The sequence below is a fragment of the Phyllostomus discolor genome, chromosome 8, assembly GCF_004126475.2.
Source record: "Phyllostomus discolor isolate MPI-MPIP mPhyDis1 chromosome 8, mPhyDis1.pri.v3, whole genome shotgun sequence".
In the NCBI taxonomy this organism is placed as follows: Eukaryota; Metazoa; Chordata; class Mammalia; order Chiroptera; family Phyllostomidae; genus Phyllostomus; species Phyllostomus discolor.
In genome coordinates, this window is record NC_040910.2 from 59999146 (window position 1) to 60022528 (window position 23383).

At 41.4% G+C, this 23383-nt stretch overlaps 2 protein-coding genes across 2 annotated transcripts in view; one reads left to right on the forward strand and one right to left on the reverse strand.

The window, feature by feature from the left end:
* The window catches only part of DHRS7B (dehydrogenase/reductase 7B), an 83200-nt gene that overhangs the window by 50251 nt on the left and 9566 nt on the right, over positions 1-23383 (reverse strand). The gene's annotated exons all lie outside the window — the stretch shown is intronic.
* On the forward strand, positions 946-15659 carry LOC118502265 (lamina-associated polypeptide 2, isoforms beta/gamma-like). The gene is given in 4 exon segments (XM_036034294.1): positions 946-1008; positions 4641-4921; positions 14529-15302; positions 15304-15659. Coding segments are annotated over 4 exon segments (1425 nt in total). The 3' UTR covers positions 15611-15659.

Sequence of the window (23383 nt, forward strand, 5' to 3'; positions counted from 1 at the left end):
TCAATGAATCTGTGACAGGACATAGCTGAGCAGTAGCTATTCTTAGGTAGGAGCTGTCCAGCAGCCGTTTCCAAGCAATGGTCGTTATCTCAAGGTCGTCACTAACCCCCACATTTGGCTTCTGTAACTTTGCTTCGCTACATAGGCAGGAAGCCCAGGGCTATTTAAACCCCGGGCAAGCAAAGCTCATTGCTCAGGATTTGGAGATTCTCCTCTGAGCCCGCGCATGCAATAAAGGATTGTGCCTCGCCATCTCCCCTGTGCCGCGTCCCCAACCACAAGTGAGTTATTTTACGCAACATTTTGGTTCCCTGACCAGGAAAGTGACTCACATGAGCAGGCATTTTGCCTCCAGTGAAGGTGACCGGGGGAGTGGGGGTGGGAGGTCAGTGGGGGAGCCCTGCCACAAGGGAAGGAGAACGTGCCCCAGTTGTTTCGGGCTTCCCAGAGCGGAGACTCCTGTGCCGTCCCCAACCGCTCTAAGACCCAGGCAGAGGGGGAGAGACGAACCACGAACTGTCAGAGGCGCCAATCAGAACCGGTAAGTGCTGCGGGTACTGGACCCAAGACCAGAGAGAGGCTGATCACCTCTCAACCAGAAAAATTCAGGAGTCTGGGCCAAGACCCAGACCACTGCACTCCTACTCAGGGAAGGAAAAGTTGTAAACTCTGTGTGACTATGTGTGTGAACGTATCTGTGACTCCATGAGCCGGCCAGGCTACGGAGTCTGATCGGGCCCTCACCTGCGGCGGGCGTGAGAAAGATCCCCTTTTCCTTTGTCTGTCAGCACCGATTGGAAGAATTCATCATGGGGGGATTCCTGTCACAGTACTATATTGCATGTATGTTGGAGATCAAACAGTAAGCCATGTGGGTGTGCGGCCATTTTGGGTAAAATGGAGGACGAGCCACGTGAGTGCCCCACCGTGGAGGACTGAGTGTGCATGGTTGTCGTCATCTTGGATGACGGGTCACATGAGAGCCCCACCATCTTGGAACTGGGCAAGGTGCCAAGCTAAGGGTTCTTTTCAGGTTATAGGCTGTATGCTGCTGCTGTGCGGGCACTGCATCAGTCTGGTTCTCTGTGTAACTGGTTCTGACAGGAATGGCTCTGGTTCTGAAGGACATGAACTGAGGTTGAAGGGTGAGCGTCTGACCTATAGGGTGTTTGCAGGGTCTGAGCCTCAGAAAGCTGCAGGATGTCCCTGCAAATCTAGGGAATTTTAGTGGAAGGTATCTGTAGTGCCAGGGACTTTTGGCTGCCACATGCTGAGTTTAAATATAGTCCTTCCCAAAGTGGGAAAGGAACCAGGATTAAAAGAGAATGATGGTTAATCTGAATGAGTAAAATTATGTATAAAGAATGTAAAGTTTTAAACCTGGAGTAAAGGAAACTTCAACTATTTGTTTTCTGGTTTTGTGGGAAAAGAGCAAATTTCTAACATTGGTGTTGTTTCTGATCAGAACCCTCTGTACTTAAAGATCTGTTTAAGGTTTCCTGTAACCAGTTGGGGAGAATGCCTTTGCCACTCGGGACCCAGGAAGGGTCATTTGGGGCTGATGAGTGCTTCAGCCAGAGGCAAAGCAGCATGTCTCTGCCAAAAGACCAGGCCTGAAGGAGCATGTCTCTGCGAGGCACCGATGGACACATTGGTGCAAGAGAATGCCCCTACCTGTGTCTTGTTCTGGAACTCTATGTTTTGCATTTTGCTCTGTATCTGCTCTAACAAGGAAATGGAGGATTCCAGGGAAGGTTGAAACTTCACACTCTGTAGAGAAGTAAATAAAAAATATAATATATATAAATGAAAAAGGAACCTGTGGGCACAATGAAAGCCTCAAGGATCTGAGTAAAACAATTGGTACAGGCAAAGCCAGATGGTGGATGTGTGGCTCTGCTTCTGTGCCCCAAGGGGCGGACTGAGAAGTCAATCTACGGGTTCCCTGTGTGAGTTCCAGCAAAGCAGACTTAAAGATCATAAGTGATCCAGGCTGCTCTTGGTGTGTTTATGCAAACAAACAGTCAAAATGAAAAGCAGAACTCAAAGTAGTCCCTTTAATAACAATGAGGGTGATCTTAAGGAGAAAAATTGTGGTTCAAGGAAAATCACAATGCTCAGTATTAGACATCAGAATGATGCAGCTAACTGTCTTGAAAGTTTCTTTTCATTTGAAAGTTGAAACTGGTTTTGTAATATTATCAAAGATGTACAATTTACAGGTACGGAGGACCTGTCAAATTGCCATTGCTAAATGTCATTGCAGGAAGGACCTTGCAACTGAACATCTTCCCAAAAGACAGTCTCACAGGCACAGAAACTGGTTTGGGGACTATTGTGTGAATTAACCTGTGTGTTCTTCTGTTTTCATAGGACGTATGCCTATGACTTCATTATCTGAGTGACTGGTTGCAATATAGGCCTCACTTAAGGAGCCCATGCTTCATCATTGCCCCCTGAAACTCAATGGTTTGGCTGAACTGATCAGTTGGGTTGGAGAACAGTTCGGGCAATCTGTGGGCTTCACTTTAGAACTGGTTTTCCCTTTTCTGTCTTGATGGCTTAGACAGGAAGGGTTCAGATATCTGGAGGGAGGGAAATCCTAATATATTCCCCTCAGCCCGAGTGAGGTATAATGGGCTACAAGAGTTTTGGATAAGTGTAGCATGCCTTGTACCCCTTCCTCCAGATAAGCCATTCTTTACTTAAGTTCCTGCCTTTGTCATTTAGTGGTTATGATTTAATTGTGCCTTCCAACTCTTTCCTAATCTGTAATCTCCAGAATATAACCAGGATGCCAATGGTCTAGTAACGCCAGCCCTTGGACACCGAGCCTGCAACTTCCTGGTGACAGCCAATTGACCAGGATTCTATAAGGTTCTTCCGCTTATAGGAAGGACTCCCTCTGTGCTACACTCCCCCTTTCAGGGCACCCCTGACCCACGGGTAAATAGAACAACGTCCATTTCCAGCCGGAAGCAGTTACAAGAAGATAAGATCTTCGTCCATTGTCCTTTAAAAGATTTTAAAGTGGATGTATATCTGAAAGGAGGGATTGTTACAGGCTGCAGCCAAGAAGGAGGACCCCAAATGGGCATTTGAAATGGGGCCCAGAACTCAAGGCATCCAGGAGATTTTAAGATGTCTTCATCCCTTCTCCCACAGGTGTGAGTTGGGGGAGGGACACACAGAGCAAAAACATGCGGGGCTGATTTGTACAGCAACAGCTTTACAGCTAATCCATGGCATAGTTATTTAACATATCTATAGCCTTTGGCTGGTCACTTAAATATGCTGAATAGCTGTGGCCATGCTTTGGGCCAGGGAGATAAAAAAAGACCCCCTCAGCCCAAAATGTGGCTAGGAGGCAGGTCCCCCGAGTTGCAGTGCCTGTGCGGGAGCTCGGAGAAGATTGGCTCCATGACATGGGGCCACACCTGCACAGACCCATGATGGTAGCTGGACGGGAGCAAGTACTGGCCCGTCCAGGATCCGTGGGCTGTCAACAAAGCAGCCATCACCCTCCACCGGTCATCCCGAACCCGTACACCCTCCTAAGCCAGCTTCCCCAACAGCAACGTGGTTTACCTGCCTTAATCTGAAGGATGCCTTCTCCTGCATTCCTGTGGCACCTTCCAGCCAACCCATTTTTGCCTTTAAATGGAAAAATCCGCACACTGCAGTCAAGACTCAGTTAACCTGGACTAGACTTCCCCAGGGGTTTAAGAACTCCCCAACCTTGTTTGGGGAAGCCCTAGTAGGAGACCTGAAGCCCCTTGCTAAGGGGGGATGGACCTAACAATTCTGCAGTACATGGATGACCTCCTCCTGGTGGCCCATCCCAAGAACAGTGCTGGGAGGGAACGCACATGCTGCTGAAGCGCCTGACTGAATTAGGGAAAGATCACCAGAGGCACATCCTGAACACACTCCTACTCTTCATGTCGAGTTGCAGAGGGCACATGCTGTGTATCTGAAGTGCCCCCACAGCCATCCTCGCAGTCCTCTGTCATGGCCCTTCACGGTGCTCCGTTGGGTTCGCCTGCCCCAGTGGCCTGCAAGCTCCCTCGGGGCTCCAGCAGCGTCACCAGATGCAGAGCTCAGCAACCAGACTTGTTGGAAGTACTCACGGTGTGATCATGGGTGCGGACGGAAAATGGCAGAGTTGCCAACACCCTCCAGAACCTCATCTGATTTCTAAGAAAAATGCTCGTTCTTCTGAGGAAAAGCCAGCCTGCACCCTGCTGCTGTGAAACTCAGCCCTAGTACCAGGTTTTAAAGGGTCTGGACATCAAACCCCTAAAATGGGGAGAAAATGAAAAGAAAGCCTTCCAAGATATCAAGGGGTGCCTCAGTGATGCTCTTGCCCTTGGACTGTCAGAGCCGGGCTGGCCTTTTAATCTGTATACCCACAAGAGAGACAAGGTAGCCCTTGGGTCCTGACCCAGCCTGTCGGACCATAACAACGCCTGGTGGCTGACCTGTCTAAGCAGTTGGACCATGTCGTCACCGGCTGGCCACCTTGTCTGAGGGCAGTTGCTGCTGCCGTAACCCTTTTGCAAGAGGCAGACAAGTTAACTCTAGGCCAAAAAGTCAGTCTTCACGTACCACATGCAGTAAACAGCCTCCTTGCTGGGCAGGGGTATAAGTGGCTGTCGAACCCCAGACTGACTCAGTACCAGGGCATTCTCCAAGGAAACCCGAGGGTGCATGTTAAGACCATAAAACAAGTCAATCCAGCCACCTACCTACCAGCAGAACTTGGAGAGCTGGACCATGACTGTCTTGAAGTAACTGAAGAGGTCCACGCCAGCTGGCCAGACCTCCAGGACCAGCCCCTGTACCAGCCCCTGTACCAACCTGATGTCACCCACTACATGGATGAAAGCAGCTATATGGTAAAGGGCAGGAGAGTCACCGGGTACGCAAACCAGAAAACTGGACTGCCCTGGACGGACTTGCTGCTGCTAGCATTTCCTAGGTTGCAGAAATCACCCCTTGGATCCACTACAGCCGGGCCAAAACAGCAGCAGATGCCGAGGACCCAAGGACTAGGCCTGTGCCTAGAATACCTATGCTGAGGCACCAGAGGACACCAGCCAGTAAAGAAGACACCAAGGAATGGACCAGTGTTCCGCAGGGTACCTGCCTTTAATTGACACCTTCGCAGGAGCATTGGGAATTGGACTAGTGACTGTGACTCCTGCAGAATGGAATCCCTGCAGAGCAGGTCACCCTAGAAAATTTATTGTATGCTTTTATTGTATGCTTTGCTTAACAAATTCGGCCCCGTCTCAGCCCCAGCCAGTAAATGTAATACGCCCCCGGGCACAGGATTATGCTCAGCAGTAGAGTGGTCTCTTACTATCTCCCAGTGTCAGCTTTCAGCTCCTCCACTGACATGCCGTTGGGTTGCGTTCAGCCACAGCAATCCCTCTGCATTTGGGGAGGGAAGGTATACCGGACTGGAGTAATATCCAGGACCATAGAATACCAGACCCAGAGGTGTCAGGCATATGGGACCCTACATCCTCTGGACCTTGGTCCAACACCTAGGGCCACAGTGACTCGTAGGGCAGCCGCCAAAGTGCTACCCCTCCAGTGGTACCAACACCAGTTGTAACCCTCCCAAGGACCTCAGCCTTACAGCCAGGTATATAGTGATGCTAAAAGGGATAACACACCTCATAGCATCAAAGGGGGAATGTGACAGGACATAGCTGAGCAGTAGCTATTCTTAGGTAGGAGCTAACCAGCACCATTTCCAGGCAACAGTCGTTATCTCAAGGTCATCACTAACCCCGCATTTGGCTTCTGTAACTTTGCTTCACTACGGTAGGCAGGAAGCCCGAGGCTATTTAAACCCCGGGAAAACAAAGCTCATTGCTCCGGATTTGGAGATTCTCCTCTGAGCCCGAGCACATAATAAAGGATTGTGCCTCGCCATCTCCCCCGTGTGTGAGTTATTTTCCACAACAAATCCAGGAGCTGGCTCTTTGAAAAGATAAACAAAATCAACAAGTCTTTAAGCAGCCTCATCAAGAAAAGAAGAGACAGGACCCAAATAAAAACAATCAGAGATGAAAGAGGAGAGATTATAACTGATAATGCAGCCAAGAGGGGAACCCCAAATAGGGATTTGAAATGGGGTCCAGAACTCAAGGTGTCTAGGAAATATTAGGTTGTCCTCACCCTAACCCCCACCAGTAAAGGGAAGGGACACATGGAGCAGGGCAACAGAGAGCTGTTTTGCATAGCAACAGCTTTGCAGCTAACCTCTGGCGTCATCATTTGATATATCTATAACCTTTAACTGGTTATATAGATATGTTAAATAGCTGTGGCCATGCTCTGAGCCAGGGGAATGGAAGTAACTTCACCCCAACACGTAACTGGGGGGCAGGTCCCCCAAGTTACAGCGCCTACGTAAGAGCAGAGAGATGTGGCAGCCTTTAGAGAGAGAACCACGCGGCTTTGGCAGAGTGAGACTCCCTCGGCCATTATGCAGGGAGGACCACGTGGCTGGGGCAGTGGAGAGAGAACCCTGCGGCTTTGCCAGAGTGGGGACTCCTGCAGCTTTAGCAGAGATCCCGGCGACACAGCTAATGGTGCCGGGAACTGAGGGAGGCCTACCAGCTGAGACGGATTACTGGGAAGAACTGGGGGCTGCCTGAGCCATGGACTTCTATTTCTGTTCCTGAGATATGGTACCCCAGACTGGGCAAAGGGGGAAAGGAAGGACTGTGTGTGTTTGTGGGTGTTTTAAGGGACTTTGGGATTCTGATGAAGACATTAGGTCACTCCTTTAAGTCTGTACAGCATTAAATAAACATTTCCTTTCCTTTTCACGAATCTCTGACATTGAGAGGCGTCTTTCCTCTGGTGGCGAACATAATGAACCTGGGGGGTTCCTTTTGGTAATAGTATATTGCCTCTAGAGCCCCCCCTCTTTGTTTGGTAACAATACCACAGAGATACAAAGGATTAAGAAATTACTATGAACAACTATATGCAAACAAACTTGAAAACCAGGGTGAAATGTACACATTTCTAGAAAAATATAATCTCCAAAAACTGAATGAAGAAAAAGCAGAAAGCTTGGACAGACCAATAACAGCTAATGAAATTGAAGCAGTAATCAAAAGACTCCTGGCACACAAATGCCCTGAACAGGATGGCTTCACAGGAGAATTTTACAAAACATTTAGGGAAGAGCTAACTCCTATCCTTCTCAGAATATTCAAAAAAAAAAAAAAAAAAAAGAGGGAAGACTCCTAAACTCTTTTTACAAAGTCAGCATCATCCTAATTCCAAAACTGGATGAAGACACAACAAAGAAAGAAAACTTCAGGCCAATATCGCTGATGAACACAGACGCCAAAATCCTCAACAAAATATTGGCAAACCACATTCAACAATACATTAAAAAGATCATACACCATGATCAAGTGGGATTCATCCCAAGGATGCAAGGATGGTACAACATTTACAAATGAATAAACCTAATACACCACACAAACAAAAGCAAAGACAAAATTCACATGATCATATCAATAGATGTAGAAAAAGCATTTGATAAGGTACAGCACCCATTTACGATAAAAACACTCAGCAAAGTGGGGATAGAGGGAGCATTCTTTACATTATAAAGGCCATACATGAGAGACCTACAGCCAACATCACATGCAATGGGCAAAAATTAAAAGCTTTCCTACTAACCTCAGGAGTAAGACATGGATGTCCACTTTCACCACTGTTATTCAACATAGTATTGGAAGTCCTAGTCACACTGATCAACAAGAAAGAGAAATTAAAGGCAACCAAATTGGAAAGGAAGAAGTAAAACTGTCACTGTATGCAGGTTATATGATAGTGTACATAGAAAACCCTACATAGACTCTATCAAAAGACTACTCGACCTAGTAGTGAATTTGGCAAAACAGCAGGGTTCAAAGTCAGTATTCAGAAATCAAAGGCATTTTTATATGCCAACAAGGAAAGATCAGAGACAGAAATCAGGAAAAAAATCCCATTTGCTATAGCAACAAAAAAAATAAAGTACCTAGGAATAAACCTAACCAAGGAAGTGAAAGACCTGTACTCAGAAAACTATACAATACTGAGGAAGGAAATTAAGGAAGACACAAACAAATGGAAACATACCGTATGCATGGCCTGGAAAAATTAACATCATCAAAATGTCCATACTACCCAAAGTGATTTACAGATTCAATGCAATACCTATTAAAGTACCAATGGCATATTTCACAGACATAGAACAAACATTTCAAAAAATTTATATGGAACCAAAAATGACCTGAAAAGCCACAGCAATTTTGAGAAAGAAGAACAAAGTAAGAAGGATCACTATACCTGATATCAAACTGTATTACAAGGCCACTGCAATCAAAACAGTCTGGTACTAGCATAAGAACAAACACATAGACCAATAGAACAGAATAGAGAGACCAGAAATAAACCCAAGTCTCTATGGTCAGTTAATATTCAACAAAGGGGACAAAAGAATAAAGTGGAGCAAAAATAGCCTCTTCAACAAATGGTGTTTGGAGATCTGGACAGCTACATGCAAAAAAAAAAAATGAAATTTGATCACCAACTTACACTACACACAAAAATAAATTCAAGGTGGATAAAAGACTTAAATATAAGTCGTGACACCATAAAAGTCCTAGAGGAGAACATAGGCAGGAAAATCTCAGATAGTCAATGCAGCACTATTTTCACCAACATGTCTCCTACAGCAAGGGACATAAATGAAAGAATAAACAAATGGTATTTCATCAAAATTAAAATCTTCTGCATGGCTAAAGAAAACAGCATTAAAATGAAAAGAGAACCAACTATATGGTAAAACATATTTGCCAATGATACCTCAGACAAGGTTTGATCTCCAAAATACATAGAGAACTTACACAACTCCACTCCAAGAAGACAAACAACCCAGTTAAGAAATGGGCAAAGGACCTCAACAGATACTTCTCCAAGAAGGACATACAGAGAACCCAGAAACATATGAAAAGATGCTCAGCATCGCTAACCATCAGAAAGACGCAAATTAAAACTATAATGAGATACCACTTCACACAAGTGAGAATGGCCATCATGAACAAATCAACAAACAACTAGTGTTGGCAAGGATGTGGAGAAAAGGGAACCCTAGTGCACTGTGGTAGGAATGCAGACTGGTGCAGCCACTGTGGAAAACAGTATGGAATTTCCTCGGAAAACTAAAAATGGAACTGCCTTTTGACTCAGCAATTCCACTGCTGGGATTATACCCCAAGAACCCTGAAACATCAATTCAAAAGAACCTATGCACCCAATTGTTCATAGCAACACAATTTACAATAGCCAAGTGCTGGAAGCAACCTAAGTGCCCATCAGTAAATAAGTGGATCAAAAAACTGTGGTACATTTACACAGTGGAATACCACATAGCATAAAGTGGAAGTTAGGAAAGGTACTCTATGTATAGAGTATTAGAGAGCAGGGGTAAAAAGTAGAGCAATGGAAGCTGTAACTAAAATATAATAAAAATAATCTTTAAATTAAAAATATTACAAGAACAAAGATATTTATATTAATAAGCTCAATATAACAAAAAGATGTAGTAATTATAAACATTTACATTCCTAATAAAAGACCAGCAAAATATTTGAGGCAAAGACTAACAGAATTGTAGGAGAAATAAACAGTTCTACAATAATAGTTGGGGACTTCAATACCCCACTCACAATAATAGAAAGAACAACTATACAGAAGATAAATAAGGAATAGAGGATTTAAACAATACAATAAAGCAGTGAGATCTGACAATATATTAGAACACTCTACTCAAGAACAGCATATATAAAATAAAAATTTAAAAAAAAGAACGGCATACATATTCTTCTAAAATGCACATGAAACATTTTCCAGGATAGACCATAGGTTATGTCTGACTACTTTAAATATTGATACACAAAAAAGTTATGATATAAAGCATCTTCTCCAACCACAAGAGGATAAAATTAGAAATTAATAACAAGGTAAAACTGGAGAATTCCCAATATGTATAAAGTCTTAAACAACCAATGAATCAAGGAAGAAAGCACAAGAAATAATAGAAAATTCTTAAAAATGATTGAAAACTAAAACACAACATATCAAAACCTATGAGATACTGCAAAAGCAAGGTTAAAGGGGAACTCTGTAGCTATAAACTTATATTATGATTCAAGAAAGATCTCAAATCATCAACCTAACCTTACAACTCAAGGAACTAGAAAAAGAACAAACAAAAGGCAAAGATAGAAGATGGGAAAATAATAAATATTAGAGCTGAGAAAAATGAATTAGATAATAGAAAAACAGTAGAAAAAGTGAATGAAAACAAAATTTGTTCTTCAAAAAAATCAACAAAATTGACAAGCCTTTAGGCAGGTGGACTAAAAGGAATAAAAAGAAGATTCAAATTACTCAGATCAGAAAAGAAAAGGAGGACACTGTTACTCATTCTATAAAAATAAAAAGGATTATGAGGAATACAATGAATATTGTATGCCAGCAAATTGAATAATGTAGATTAAATAGGGATATTCCTTTAAAAAACCCTACCAAGACTAAATTATGAAAAAAATGGAAAATCTGAATAGACTGGTAACTACTAAGGAGATTAAATCAGTAATAAATAATCTTCCCAACAATGGCTTCAGTGGTGAATTCTACCAAACATTTAAAGAAGAACTAATATCTGTCCTTAAACTTTAAAAAAAATTGACTAGAAAAGAATACTCCCTAACTAGTTTTATAAGGCCAGAATAACCCTGCTGTGAAATTCAAAGACACTATAGAAAAATTACAAACCAGTATCTCCTACAAACAAAACACTAGCAAGTATAATTCAGCAGCATATTAAAAAGGATTATAAACCATGACCAAGTAAGATTTGTTCTTTTTTTTTTTTAAGATTTTATTTATTTATTTTTAGAGAGGGAAGTGAGGGAGATGAGAGAGAGAGAGAGAGAGAGAGAGAGAGAGAGAGAGGGAGAAACATCAATGTGCGGTTGCTGGGGGTCATGGCCTGCAACCCAGGCATGTACCCTGACTGGGAATCGAACCTGCGACACTTTGGTTCGCAGCCCGTGCTCAATCCACTGAGCTATACCAGCCAGGGCTGTTCTTTTTTTAATTGTTGTTCAAGTACAGTTTTCTGCCTTTCCCCCACCCCTCCCCAACACCCCAGCCCTCCCCACCTCCATCCCCCATTTCTACTCCCCCCTTGTTATTGTCCATGTGTCCTTTATAATTGTTCCTGTAAACCCTTCACCCTTTCCCCCCATTATCTTCTCCCCTCTCCTGTCCAATCACAAGCAAGCAAAGTATAGCCAAAGAGATTTGTTCTTTCAATGTAAGAATGGCTCAACCAATGTAATATGTCATATCAAAAGAAAAAAAACCCAAATGATCATCTTAATTTATGCAAAAAAGGCATTTGACAAAACTTAACACCCTTTCATGATTTAAAAAAAAGAAAAAGAAACTCAAGTAGAAATAAATGGAATACATCAACACAATAAAAGCCACAGAAGAAAAATCCACAGCAAACCATACTTGGTGGTAAAGGACTAAAACCTTCCTCTAAGATCAGGCACAAAGTAAGGATGCCCACTTTCACCACTTCTATTCAGCATAGTACTGGAAGTTATAACCAGAGCAATTAGGTTAGAAGAAAAATTAAAAGCACCTGAACAGAAAAGAAAGCTGTAAAGGTGTCTGTTTGCAAATGATATGTTCTTATATGTAGAAAACCCTAATGACTCCAGACAAAGGTATGAAAACTAATCAGTGAATTCAGTGAAGTAGCAGGATACAAAGTCAACATACAAAAATCAGTTGCATTTCTATACATGAACAATGAGAATCTGAACAGGGAACTACAAAAACAATTCCATTTATAATAACAGATAAAAGAATTAAATACTTGAAATAGGTTTAACCAAGGAAGGAAAAATTACAAAACATTGCTGAAAGAAATTCAAGAAGACATAAATAAATGGAAACACATACCATGCTCATGGATTAGAACATTTAATCTTTTTTTTAGAGGTTAATTACTTTTTATTGTTGAATTATATTGTAAAGTCTTCATCTACAAGTTAATCAGGGAAAAATGCTTTGCAATGATATCAAGGACACACTTATTCTAGCAGAATACAACAGACACAGACAAAAGACCAGATACACATTTTAAAAAAATAGACTACATTTTTTACCTGGTCCTACTCTTGCTATTTTGGACCATACCTTTCCTATTAGAAAATTGACCTTACATACATATTAAGTCTGATTTATCATCCCACATTTTTAAACATTAAATGCAGCTTCACACAATTTCTACTTATAAATAAAAGATTTAAAACAAAATAGAAAACAGTTTTAAAACAAAGCAAGTGAAAGTAGATCGCTACTACCTTACAGCAGAAAAGTTGAGTAAAATGTGCCCCCTGCGTGGCTCATCTCAAAGAAACACTCTTCCTCAGAGAGTCAAACAGTTCTGATCCAGAAGCACGCCCCTCACTCCCTCTGCAGTACCTGGCCTGCACAGGCTTCTGGTAAACTGGCAAGTGAAAAATGTCTACAAAGTTATCTAAAAGCTAAATATTAGAATAGGGTTAATTCAAATCAAAATTGTGTGCTGACCTAAATATACATCTTCAGCTTTTTCCCCCTTTTCAAAGTATCTTTTTATTTCAGATGATATTTTAAAATAACTTATTTTTTACTATGCTTTATGGTCAAAGACCATAAAATCAATAACTCAAATGAGTAAGATTAAAATTTTTGTTTTACTTGCCCTGGCTGGCGTAGCTCAGTGGATTGAGCACGGGCTGCGAACCAAAGTGTCGCAGGTTCGATTCCTAGTCAGGGTACATGCCTGGGTTGCAGGCCATGACCCCCAGCAACCGCACATTGATGTTTCTCTCTCTCTCTCTCTCTATCTACCTCCCTTCCCTCTCTAAAAATAAATAAATAAAAATCTTTAAAAAAAATAGTGATTTATAAAATTTTTGTTTTACTTGATTCTATTGAAATTCCAATTACTTAACCAAGTTATACATGAGGTAAGTTTTAGGTGAAAAAAAAAAATCAGCCACAAAGAATAAAGTTAACCAACTTCAAGAATACAATCATAATGCCCACCTTATATTCAGAGTTTACAAATTCATATATTAACTACTGTAGATCCAAAAAAAGTTTACTATGTAATTTAAAAGCAATACCTTCTGCACTTTTTACATCAAATTATGTTGGGAAATAGGGGGCAAAAAACTTGGCAAAATTTGTTTTAGTAACAGAAGACAATGCAATAAGGACTCCAAATGGAAACTAAGACCAGTGTGTAAAGTTTCTAACTTCTAAACAGACACACACTTATTTATCTAAAAAATATTTTGGTAGCTAATTGGATTGACAATATTTTTTGCTGTAAATAAAAAGTACAGTTTTCCAACTATAGCCTTATAGCTAGCTAAACAGCTTTTAAAAACACATACAGTGAGCTAACAGTCCTCTAAAATATGTGCATGTAAGTTACACTAAAAGATCTCTGCTAAAATCCAACTATATTTAAATGAGTCTTACTGACGTAAGACACTCAGGATACCAGAAATCATTTAAATAGTGAGCACAGTACGACTATAATAACAACATTACATTAATAAAAGTTACAGAAGAGATTATTGCTATACTATTCCCCATAAAACACCATGAAACTTTTTGTTCTTACAAAAATTATAACCTCAAGTTACTTTTTCTCTTACAATTTCATGCTTCATGTATCTCTGAAGTTTTTATACAGCAGAGAATAGTTCTTAAATCTTTTCTGTAAGGATTCAAAGTATTTAAATGTGTAACTTCACATTATACATTTTGCCCTTCTTGTTTCCCAAATACACAGAAACAACATGTTTTTCTCAAAAATGAAATAAGATGTCCACATTAAACAAATTAAGCCCACAAAAAGTTCCAGAGCTAAAAAAAATTATTCACATAGCACGAAGTGATTTCCTACTAGTCCAAAGTCCAAAACATTTAAATGAAGTCCATTTATATAGTATCTTGTTTGCTTTTCAATGGAACACTACATTGACTGAGGTGAAATCACATTATTTTAGCTCTTGAGTCAACAAGTGTACACAAATGTTTTTTACACAGTTATTAAAAACAGAAGACCGCCCTGGGTGATGTGGCTCAGTGAGCTGGGCGTGAGCCTGTGAACTGGTTCAATTGCTGGTCAGAGCACGTGCCTAGTTGGAGAGGCAACTGAGCAATGTTTCTCGCTTACACTGACGTTTCTCTCCCTTTCCTTCTCCCTCTCTTCCCCTCTGTCTAAAAATAAATAAAATCTTTAAAAAAATAAAAATAGGAGACCAAATTGAATGTGTAAAGAGATATCATTCAGTTGGAATTTCCGGAGTCATCAAGAGGTGGAGGAGAGAACGGATTTACTTGGTTGGTTTCCATAGCTTGGCCGACCAAAAACAAACAAACAAACAAACAGCCACAACAACAAATAGCAAAATTTTTATCCACTTGGGAATCCACTTGGGAGCACCCCTTAGAGATGATTTAACTGTAACAGAGCTCACTAATGAAGATGTTCCAGACCAGCTTGCGAAGTATGGGGTGAATCCTGGCCCTATTGTGGGAACAACCAGGAAGCTATATAAGCAAAAGCTGTTGAAACTGAGGGAACAAGGAACAGAATCAAGACCTTCTACTCCTTTGCCAACAATTTCTTCTTTGGCAGAAAATACAAAACAGAATGGAAGTAATGACTTTGACAGGTACAGTGACGAGGAAGACCCTAAAATAGAGGTCAAGCTTGAGAAGAGAGAACCACTAAAGGGCAGAGCAAAGACTCCAACACTCAAGCAAAGAAGAGCTGGACCCAATCAGAGCTATTCCCAAACTGGGATAACTGAGATTGAGTGGACAAGTGGATCTTCAAAAGACAGACCTCTGTAGGCATTAACTAGGGAAGCCACAAAAGGGCTGAGAAGAACTCTGAGGAAAAGGGTGGATACTTCAGAATATTTTTGTATAGATGGTACAATAATTTCAGAGAGTACTCCTATACCTGAAACTATAATGGCTTTAAGCAACGAAATCTTAGTTGTCAACAGGGTGACTGGAAATTTCAAGCATGCAGCTCCCATTCTACCAATCACTGAATTCTCAGACATACCCAGAAGAACACCAAAGAAACCACTGACAAGAGCTGAAGTGGGGGAAAAAAACAGAGGAAAGAATAGAAAGGGATATTCTTAAGGAAATGTCTCCCTTCGAGGCATCTACACCAATAGGAATTAATGCTAGTTGCCACAGAACAACCAAGGGGGCTGCAGACCAACTCAGTGATTTCAGGATGGAGGAATCTTTTTCATCTAAATATATTCCTATGGATGTTCCCTTGGCAGATGTCAAGTCAGAACATTTAATCTTGTTGAAGATATCAATACTAGCCAATGTGATCTACAGATTCAATGCAATAATCTCAATAACAACTTTTGAAAAAATAGAAAAACCCACCCTAAAGTTCAAATGAAATCTCAAATATCCCAGAATAGCCAAAACAATCTTGAAAAAGAAAAAAGAAAAACAAATGCTAGAATGCTCTCAGTTTTTTTTAGTTTTATTGTTGTTCAAGTAGTTGTCTGCATTTTGCTGACACTTCTTTATTTGAAAACTTAACACAGTAATCAAAGCAGTGTGATATTGGATTTAAGACAGACATATATATCTGTGGAATAGAGAGGCCAGAAATAAATCCTCACATATATTGTCCAATGATTTTTGACGATGGTGGCAAGACCCTTGGGGAAAGGATGGACTTTTCAACAAGTATTACTGGGAAAACTTGATATCCACATGCAAACGAATGAAGGTGGATCTTTACCTAACAACATATGCAAATATTAACTCAAAATTGATCAACGACCTAAATGTATGACCTAAAACTACAAAAACTCTCAGAATAAAACACAGGGTCAGGGTCCACCATATCGAATGAGCCAGTCAGAATATGAAGCCAGTACAGAGGAAAGCAGAGCCAAATGATGGAGATTTGAGTCCTGGTGACAATGTTTGTGCTCCTGGATCCACCCATGCCTGAAGCTAGTCACCTCTGGATTTTTCAGTTTTGTGAACCAATAAATATTCCTTGTTTAAGTTTTAAAAAACATAGGGCAGACGCTCAAACTGGATTTGGCCATGATTTCTTGTCTATGATTCCAAAGGCACAGGGAACAAAAGAAAAAACTAGACAAATTGCACCTAACAAAAATTTTAAAATTAAGCACATTAAAAGACACTATACACAGAATAAAAAGGCAACCCATAATAGGAGGAATACTTGCAAATCACATACATGTAAGAGATTAATATCCAAAATATATACAGAACTCCTAAAACTAAAAAACACAAAAAGCAACCTGGTTCCAAAATGAACAAAAACTTGAATAGACATTTTTCTAACATAAAAATGGCTAGTAAGTGTATGAAAAGATGATCAGCATCACTTAGTCATCAGTAAAATGCAACTGAAAACTATGAGATATTGCCTCATACCCATTAGGATATAGAATAACCGGAACTCTTGTGCACTGTTGGTGGGAATGTAATATGGCACAGCCACTGTGGAAAACAGCACAGAGGTTCATCCAAAAATTTAAAACAGAATTACCACATGATCCAGCAATTCCACTGCTAGGTATATAAACTCCAATCACTGAAATCAGGGTCTCAAAGAGTTACCTATACACTCGTGTTCATAGCAGCATAATTCACAACTGTTAAAATTTAGAAGGAAACCAAAGTCCATTGACCAATGAATGGATAAGCAAAATACAGTATATACATACAATGAAATTTCTTAAATATACTTTAATGATGCTATTACAGTTGTCCCATTTCCCCCCTTCATTCCCCTCTACCCTGCACACCCTCTCCCACCCACATTCCTCCCCTTTAGTTCATGTCCATATGTCATAAGTTCTTTAGCTTCTATATTCCCCGTACTATTCTTGCCCTCCCCCTGTCTATTTTCTACCTACCATCTATGCTACTTATTCTCTGTACCTTCCCCGCCCCCCGGCTCCTCCTCCCACTCCCCTGCTGCTAACCCTCCATGTGATCTCCATTTCTGTGGTTCTGTTCCTGGTCTAGTTGTTTGCTTCGTTTCTTTTGGTTTTGCTTTAGGTGTGGTGTTAATAATTGTGAGTTTGCTGTCCTTTTACTATACATGTTTTTCATCTTTTTTTTCTTAGATAAGTCCCTTTAACATTTCATCAAATAAGGGCTTGGTGATGATGAACTCCTTTAACTTGACCTTATCTGAGAAGCACTTGATCTGCCCTTCCATTCTAAATGAATGCTTTGCTGGATAGAGCAATCAATCTTGGATGTAGGTTCTTGCTGTTCATCACTTTGAATACTTCTTTCCAGCCCCTTTTTGCCTGTAAGGTCTCTTTTGAGAGATCAGCTGAGAGTCTATGGGAACTCCTTTGTAGGTTACTGTCTCCTTATCTCCTGCTGCTTCTAGGATTCTCTCCTTCATTTCAATCTTGGGTAATGTGATTATGATGTGCCTTGGTGTGTTCCTCCTTGGGTCCAGCTTCTTTGGGACTCTCTGACCTTCCTGGACTTCCTGGAAGTCTCTTTCCTTTGCCAGATTGGGGAAGTTCTCCTTCATTATTTGTTCAAAGAAGTTTTCCACTTGCTGCCCTTCCTCTTCCCCTTCTGGAACCCCTATAATTCAGATGTTGGAACGTTTAAAGATGTCCTGGAGGTTCCTGAGCCTCTCCTCATCTTTTTTTTGAATTCTTGTTTCTTCATTCTTTTCTGTTTGATTCTTTCTTTCTTTTTTCTGGTCCACTCCATTGATTTGAGTCCCAGCTTTCTTCCCATCACTATTGGTTCCCTGTGCATTTTCCTTCATTTCACTTAGCATAGCCTTCATTTTTTCATCTAATTTGCAACCAAAGTCAACCAATTCTGTGAGCATCCTGATCACCAGTGCTTTGAACTGTGCATCTGATAGGTTGGCTATCTCTTGGTTGTTTAGTTGTATTTGCTGTGGAGCTTTGAGCTGTTCTTCCGTCTGCACCTTTTTTTTTTTCTTTTTTCTTTTTTTTCTTTTTCTTTGTCACACCTGTTATGTATGAGGGGTGGAGCCTTAGGTGTTCACCAGGGCAGGCAACCCAGTGACTGGGTTGTGACACTGTATGTGGGGACGAAGGTCTGAGAAGGAACAATGGCCCTTGCTCCACTGTCCATCATATTTCAATCCCTTCCGCCACTTCTCCCAAGCAAACTGGGTCTTTCTGGTGCTGATTCCTGGTGGGTGGGCTTCTGTACATTCTAGGACCCCATGGGTCTCTCCAACAAACTCTCCTGTGAGGCTGGGAGTCTCTCCCACCACCTCAACCCCCACAGGTGTTTTCAATCAGTGTTTTGAGGCTTTATTTCCCAGCACTGGGGCCCTGGGTGGCACAGTCTGTCGTGCTCCCCAATTTCACCTGGTTCATCTGCATGCGAATGTGAGACTACCCGGTCAGCCAGCTGTCTTGCGCACAGTGCCTTGCTTCACTATTGCCGCCTCACTGGATCTGCATGTTGCCACCCCACCCCTAGTGTCCTCCCACTGCCATCTTGCAAGCCCAGGGTGCCTTGCGAGCCTGGTGCTACCACTTTTTGTGGCACAACCCCTCTCCACCTGGCCTCCTGACTCTATCCCGCCTACCGGTTTGGATGAATGTGTCTACTTTAACTCCTTGGTTGTCGGACTTCCATACAGTTCAATTTTCTGTCTGTTCTGGTTGTTATTTTGTTTCTAAATTGTCGTTGTCCTTATTTTGGTTGTGGGAGGAGGCATAGTGTGTCTACCTATGCCTCCATCTTGGCTGGAAGTTACATACAATGAAATATTATTTGGCCCTAAAAAAGAAGGAAATTCTGCAGTATGCTACAGCATGGATGAACACTGAGTACATGCTAAGGAAAATAAACCAGCTACAAAAGAACTAATACTGTAGGAAATCACTTCTATGACATATGTAGTCAAATCCATAGAGACAGAAAGTAGAATGGGGTTGCCAGGCACTGGGCTGGGGATAGGGGGAATGAAGTATTATTTTTTAATGGACACAGAGTTTAAGTTTTAAAAGATGAAGAATTCTGTAGACAGGCAGTGATAATAACAGCACATTATGAATGCATTTAGTACTACTAAACTATATGCTTAAAAATGGTTAAGATGGTAAATTTTATGTTATGCATATTTTATGGCAAAGAAAAAAAATTAAGTACATCTTTCACAGAGGATTAAATATTAAATGCTGTCTAATTTCAAAAAGGCTCATAATTGATCATTTTGAATTCTAATGAACTGTTTGGTTTTCTCATGAATTTGAATTATAAATTATTAACCTGCTTCCATCCACTGTCTCTCTCTTAGATAATCTGCCTTAATGTAATTTATTTGGGATAATGGATAGCCCTGAATTTTTAGACCTAAAAATCCTAGTTTTAAATTTAACTGGGAAATGGTCTTTACTCTGGAAGTTTTAATAATGCCCCTACTTAGACCCTGCAGCGCACTGACATTCATGCAAGAGAACACATGGGAAGGTATTTTATATACTGGAAGGACTAAAGGAAAAATAAAGCCTAAAACCCTGACAGGGTTGTTCCACTGCCAACCTCTAAGCTTTCATTTAAAAATAGCCTAGTTAGTACCCTATCACTTTATTTTCCCAGCATCCTCGCAAATAGCTCCCTGAGGACTTAGTTATACCTTCTCAGGACAGGCCACAGTAAGTACTTGATCAATCATTTCATCCAATGTTAGCAGATTTCCAACTTTTCCCCTTACATAATATTCCCGTTTCTCTCTCAGAGGCTTTTAGTTAAAAAAGATTTGTCAAATTTCAGTCTACATTAAAAGAAAAAATTCCTTAAACTGAAAATATTTTTTATGCATTCACAATATTTATTGTCAGAGTATAATAGCATAAGGGCTATCTTTTAAACTGTATTTATATTAGCATATATAAATATATATGTGTATAAATGCTTTTCTTCTAATCATATAAGCATTAATAAGCTTAGCCACAGAATGACATGAAAGCAAATTTTAAAATCAAACTTACAAGTTAGGAAATGAAAGATTTAAGTATGGCAAAATGCTAATGGTTGGTGATGTTGAGTAATGGGTAAAAGAGGGTTTGCTGTTGTATTTACTTCTGTGCATCTTTGAGCATTTCTGTAATTTCTCCTTCATGCTCAACTTTGCTAAAGTGAAGTTGGAAAAGTGAATAATTAGCTGCACTAGAAGTGTCAACCTTGTAAGATAAAATTAGCTAATAAATACAAGTAGAACACCAAGAGAAACAAACTGACTAATGTCAAGTTATACTGGCATCTGTATAAGGCAGCCTGGTGTGGGGAGAGGGGAACTTGATCTGGGTGGGCCCTTCATGGGACCTGAGACCAGATGACTGACTGCAGAGTAAGTGACCAGACTCTTTCAGGCCTCACTTCCTGATATATTTTATGAACATGCTGGTTCAGAACTATGTTACTCTTTGTAGTCCAATCACTACCTGCATGAGAAGCACCTGTTAAAACATAAATCAAGCCCTGACTGGTGTGGTTCAGTTGGTTGGGCATCATTCAGCAAAGTGAGGGCTTGCTGGTTCAATTCCTGGTCATGGTGCATGCCTGGGTTGTGGACCAGGTCCTTGGTTGGGGTGTTGGACAGGCAACCAATCAACGTTTCTCTTGCACATTGATGTTTCTCTCCCTTTGTCCCTCCCTTCCCCTCTCTAATAAATAATGAATAAATTTATAAAACCTTAAAAAGAAAATCAAGGGCCTCACCCAATGCAGACCTTTGAAACTGATAATACCACAAAGGGTGAGACCTGAGAATCTTGACTCCCTGATGATTTTAATGGGACTAAAGTTTGAAACCCTTGAGGATCTCTCTAGTTGTCTACTGAGAGAGAATGAGCCACCATGGTGGTGATCCTCTACCCACAGGGTCATGAGTAACCACCCTCCCTCCAACCTGTCAGCAGGAGTCCAGTGGAAGTTCCCAGCAAGGCCTCCCAGCCCCAGCCCCTCCCAGTGCCCAACCTGCCACATCTGCCTGGAAACGACAGGGGCCAGTCTCATAATGCCCCTTATGGTCAGTCACCACAGGAAGTCCAGACCTCCTGAGGCAGCCCCTGGCTCCCAAATCCCAAATCATTTTGTGCACTCTGCTCTGACCCCATCTCCTACCCCTTCCCGTATTCTGAAACCCTGTGGTCCTCTTGGTCTGTCATCAGCAAAGTTCCCTGCATCTTCAACCTCTACTCTGAATGGCTGCTTCACCTTCTTACTCCAACAGTGTCCAGCTCCTTCTGAGCACATGGATTTCACTGCAGGCCTCTGCAGCAGTGCTGCTCCCCCTCCCACGACCCTCATATACAGGCTCAAGGGGGCAGTGGGGTCATCTTTGCTCCTCACTACTCTTCTCCCCTCCTTCCTCTCAGCCATCTCCTAGACCACCCAGCTGTGACTCTCCTGTCAGACTGTCACCTATGCCCCTCCATATAATAATCTGCTTTCCTTTGTCCTCACTGATTTTCTGCCTGCTAGATCTCTCCATTTCTGAAACAGAGGTGTTGACTTTTGCAATTGTAGCAGTAAATTCATCTACTTCTCTTTATAGTTCCACCAGTTTTTGCCTCATATACCTTGACACTATTGTTTGGTGCATACACGTTAAGAAATGTTATGTCTTTGGAATATATGTTACTGAGTGCTATGAGAGCTAATGTCACAATCTTTCATTCCTTTGAATGCAGTACAAAGTACTAAATACTAACTCCTCGAGCCAGAAGTACATTTTATTTCCAATTAATCTTTCACATGTTTTATAACTCTTTGTAACATACATGACATCATTATATGACATCACTATATAACATCCCTCTTTATTCCTGATCACTTTCCTTACTCTTAAATCTGTTCTGTCTGAAATTAACATAGTTATCCGGCTTTCCCTTGAAGGAGGTGGAGTTAGGTGTTTCCCTGTCCCTAGGCAGGTTAGGCTCTCAGAAAAGTTTCTCCTGAGGGGAGGCCTTGTTCAGGACAGGATGCTCTGACATATTTCAAAATTGTTACTTTCCCCCTCCTCCCAAGCACAAGGGGCTTTTTCTCCAGCATTCACTGTGAGGCCTGGTAGAGCTCCTGGAGGTAAAAGAGGTAAAACTCACAAGGGTGTGGGCCCTCCTTTGACTGGTTCCTCTGAAGTTCTTAACTCTCAGACTGTCCACACTGAGCCTCTGGCAATTTGTCAACTTTTCCTACCCCAGGCTTCTGCTCTAGTAGATTGTGATTCTGTGCACCTGCCTGTCATTCTAATGGTGCAGGTGGGGGTGCGGGGGTGGGCAGCAGTTGTGCTTGTGACCTCAACTGATGGATCTAAAACAAGATGGTTGATTTTTCAGTTTGTTCAGCTTTTTACTTGTTAGGATGAAAGGACAACTTCTACACACCTCACATACCCAACAGGGCCTGGAAGTCCTGATGCCATTCTTTGTGGAAAGTTAGCTATTAATCATAACATTGTTTCCCTGTTGGTAATGAGTAATTTCTCTCATTGCGTTTAAGTGTCATCGATCTTGTGATGTTGTCTTAGACTCTTTTTCATTTATTTCCACTCTGATCTTTATTATTTTCTTCCCTCCTGCCATCCAGGATGTGTGATAGTTTATTAAGCCGGTGTAGGCTGGCTCACTTACAGGATGTGTTAAATTCCTAGCTAGTCCACTGGTACAATGCTTGCAGTTAGGGACACATCCTCAGACTAGCAAAGCCACTAGCCTTCACCACACACTTGCAATCAACATTGCTACCCTTAATGACAAAGCTGCTGGGCATGACGTTTTGTTTTGTTTTCTCTCCATTCCAAGTGGTTGGCCTCCCTAACAGTGAGATTGCTGGCCTCCACCGCCTGCCCTGCTGTGGTCAAAGGGCTGCAAGAATGATGAGCTGAGGTGAAGGGATGGAAGCAGCTCCAGGCAGGAATATTAAGATTCTCACTGGTTTTACCTAATTAATGATCAGTGTTTTCTTTTGTTTGCAAGATTTTATTTATTTAATTTTAGAAACAGGGGAAAGGAGGGAGAAAGAAAGGGAGAGAAAAATTAAAGTGTGGTTGCCTCTCACACATCCCCAACTGGGGCCTTGGCCCACAACCCAAGTTGTGGAATCCAGGTTGACTGGGAATCAAACCAGCAATCCTTCGTTTCATAGGCCAGCGGCTCTC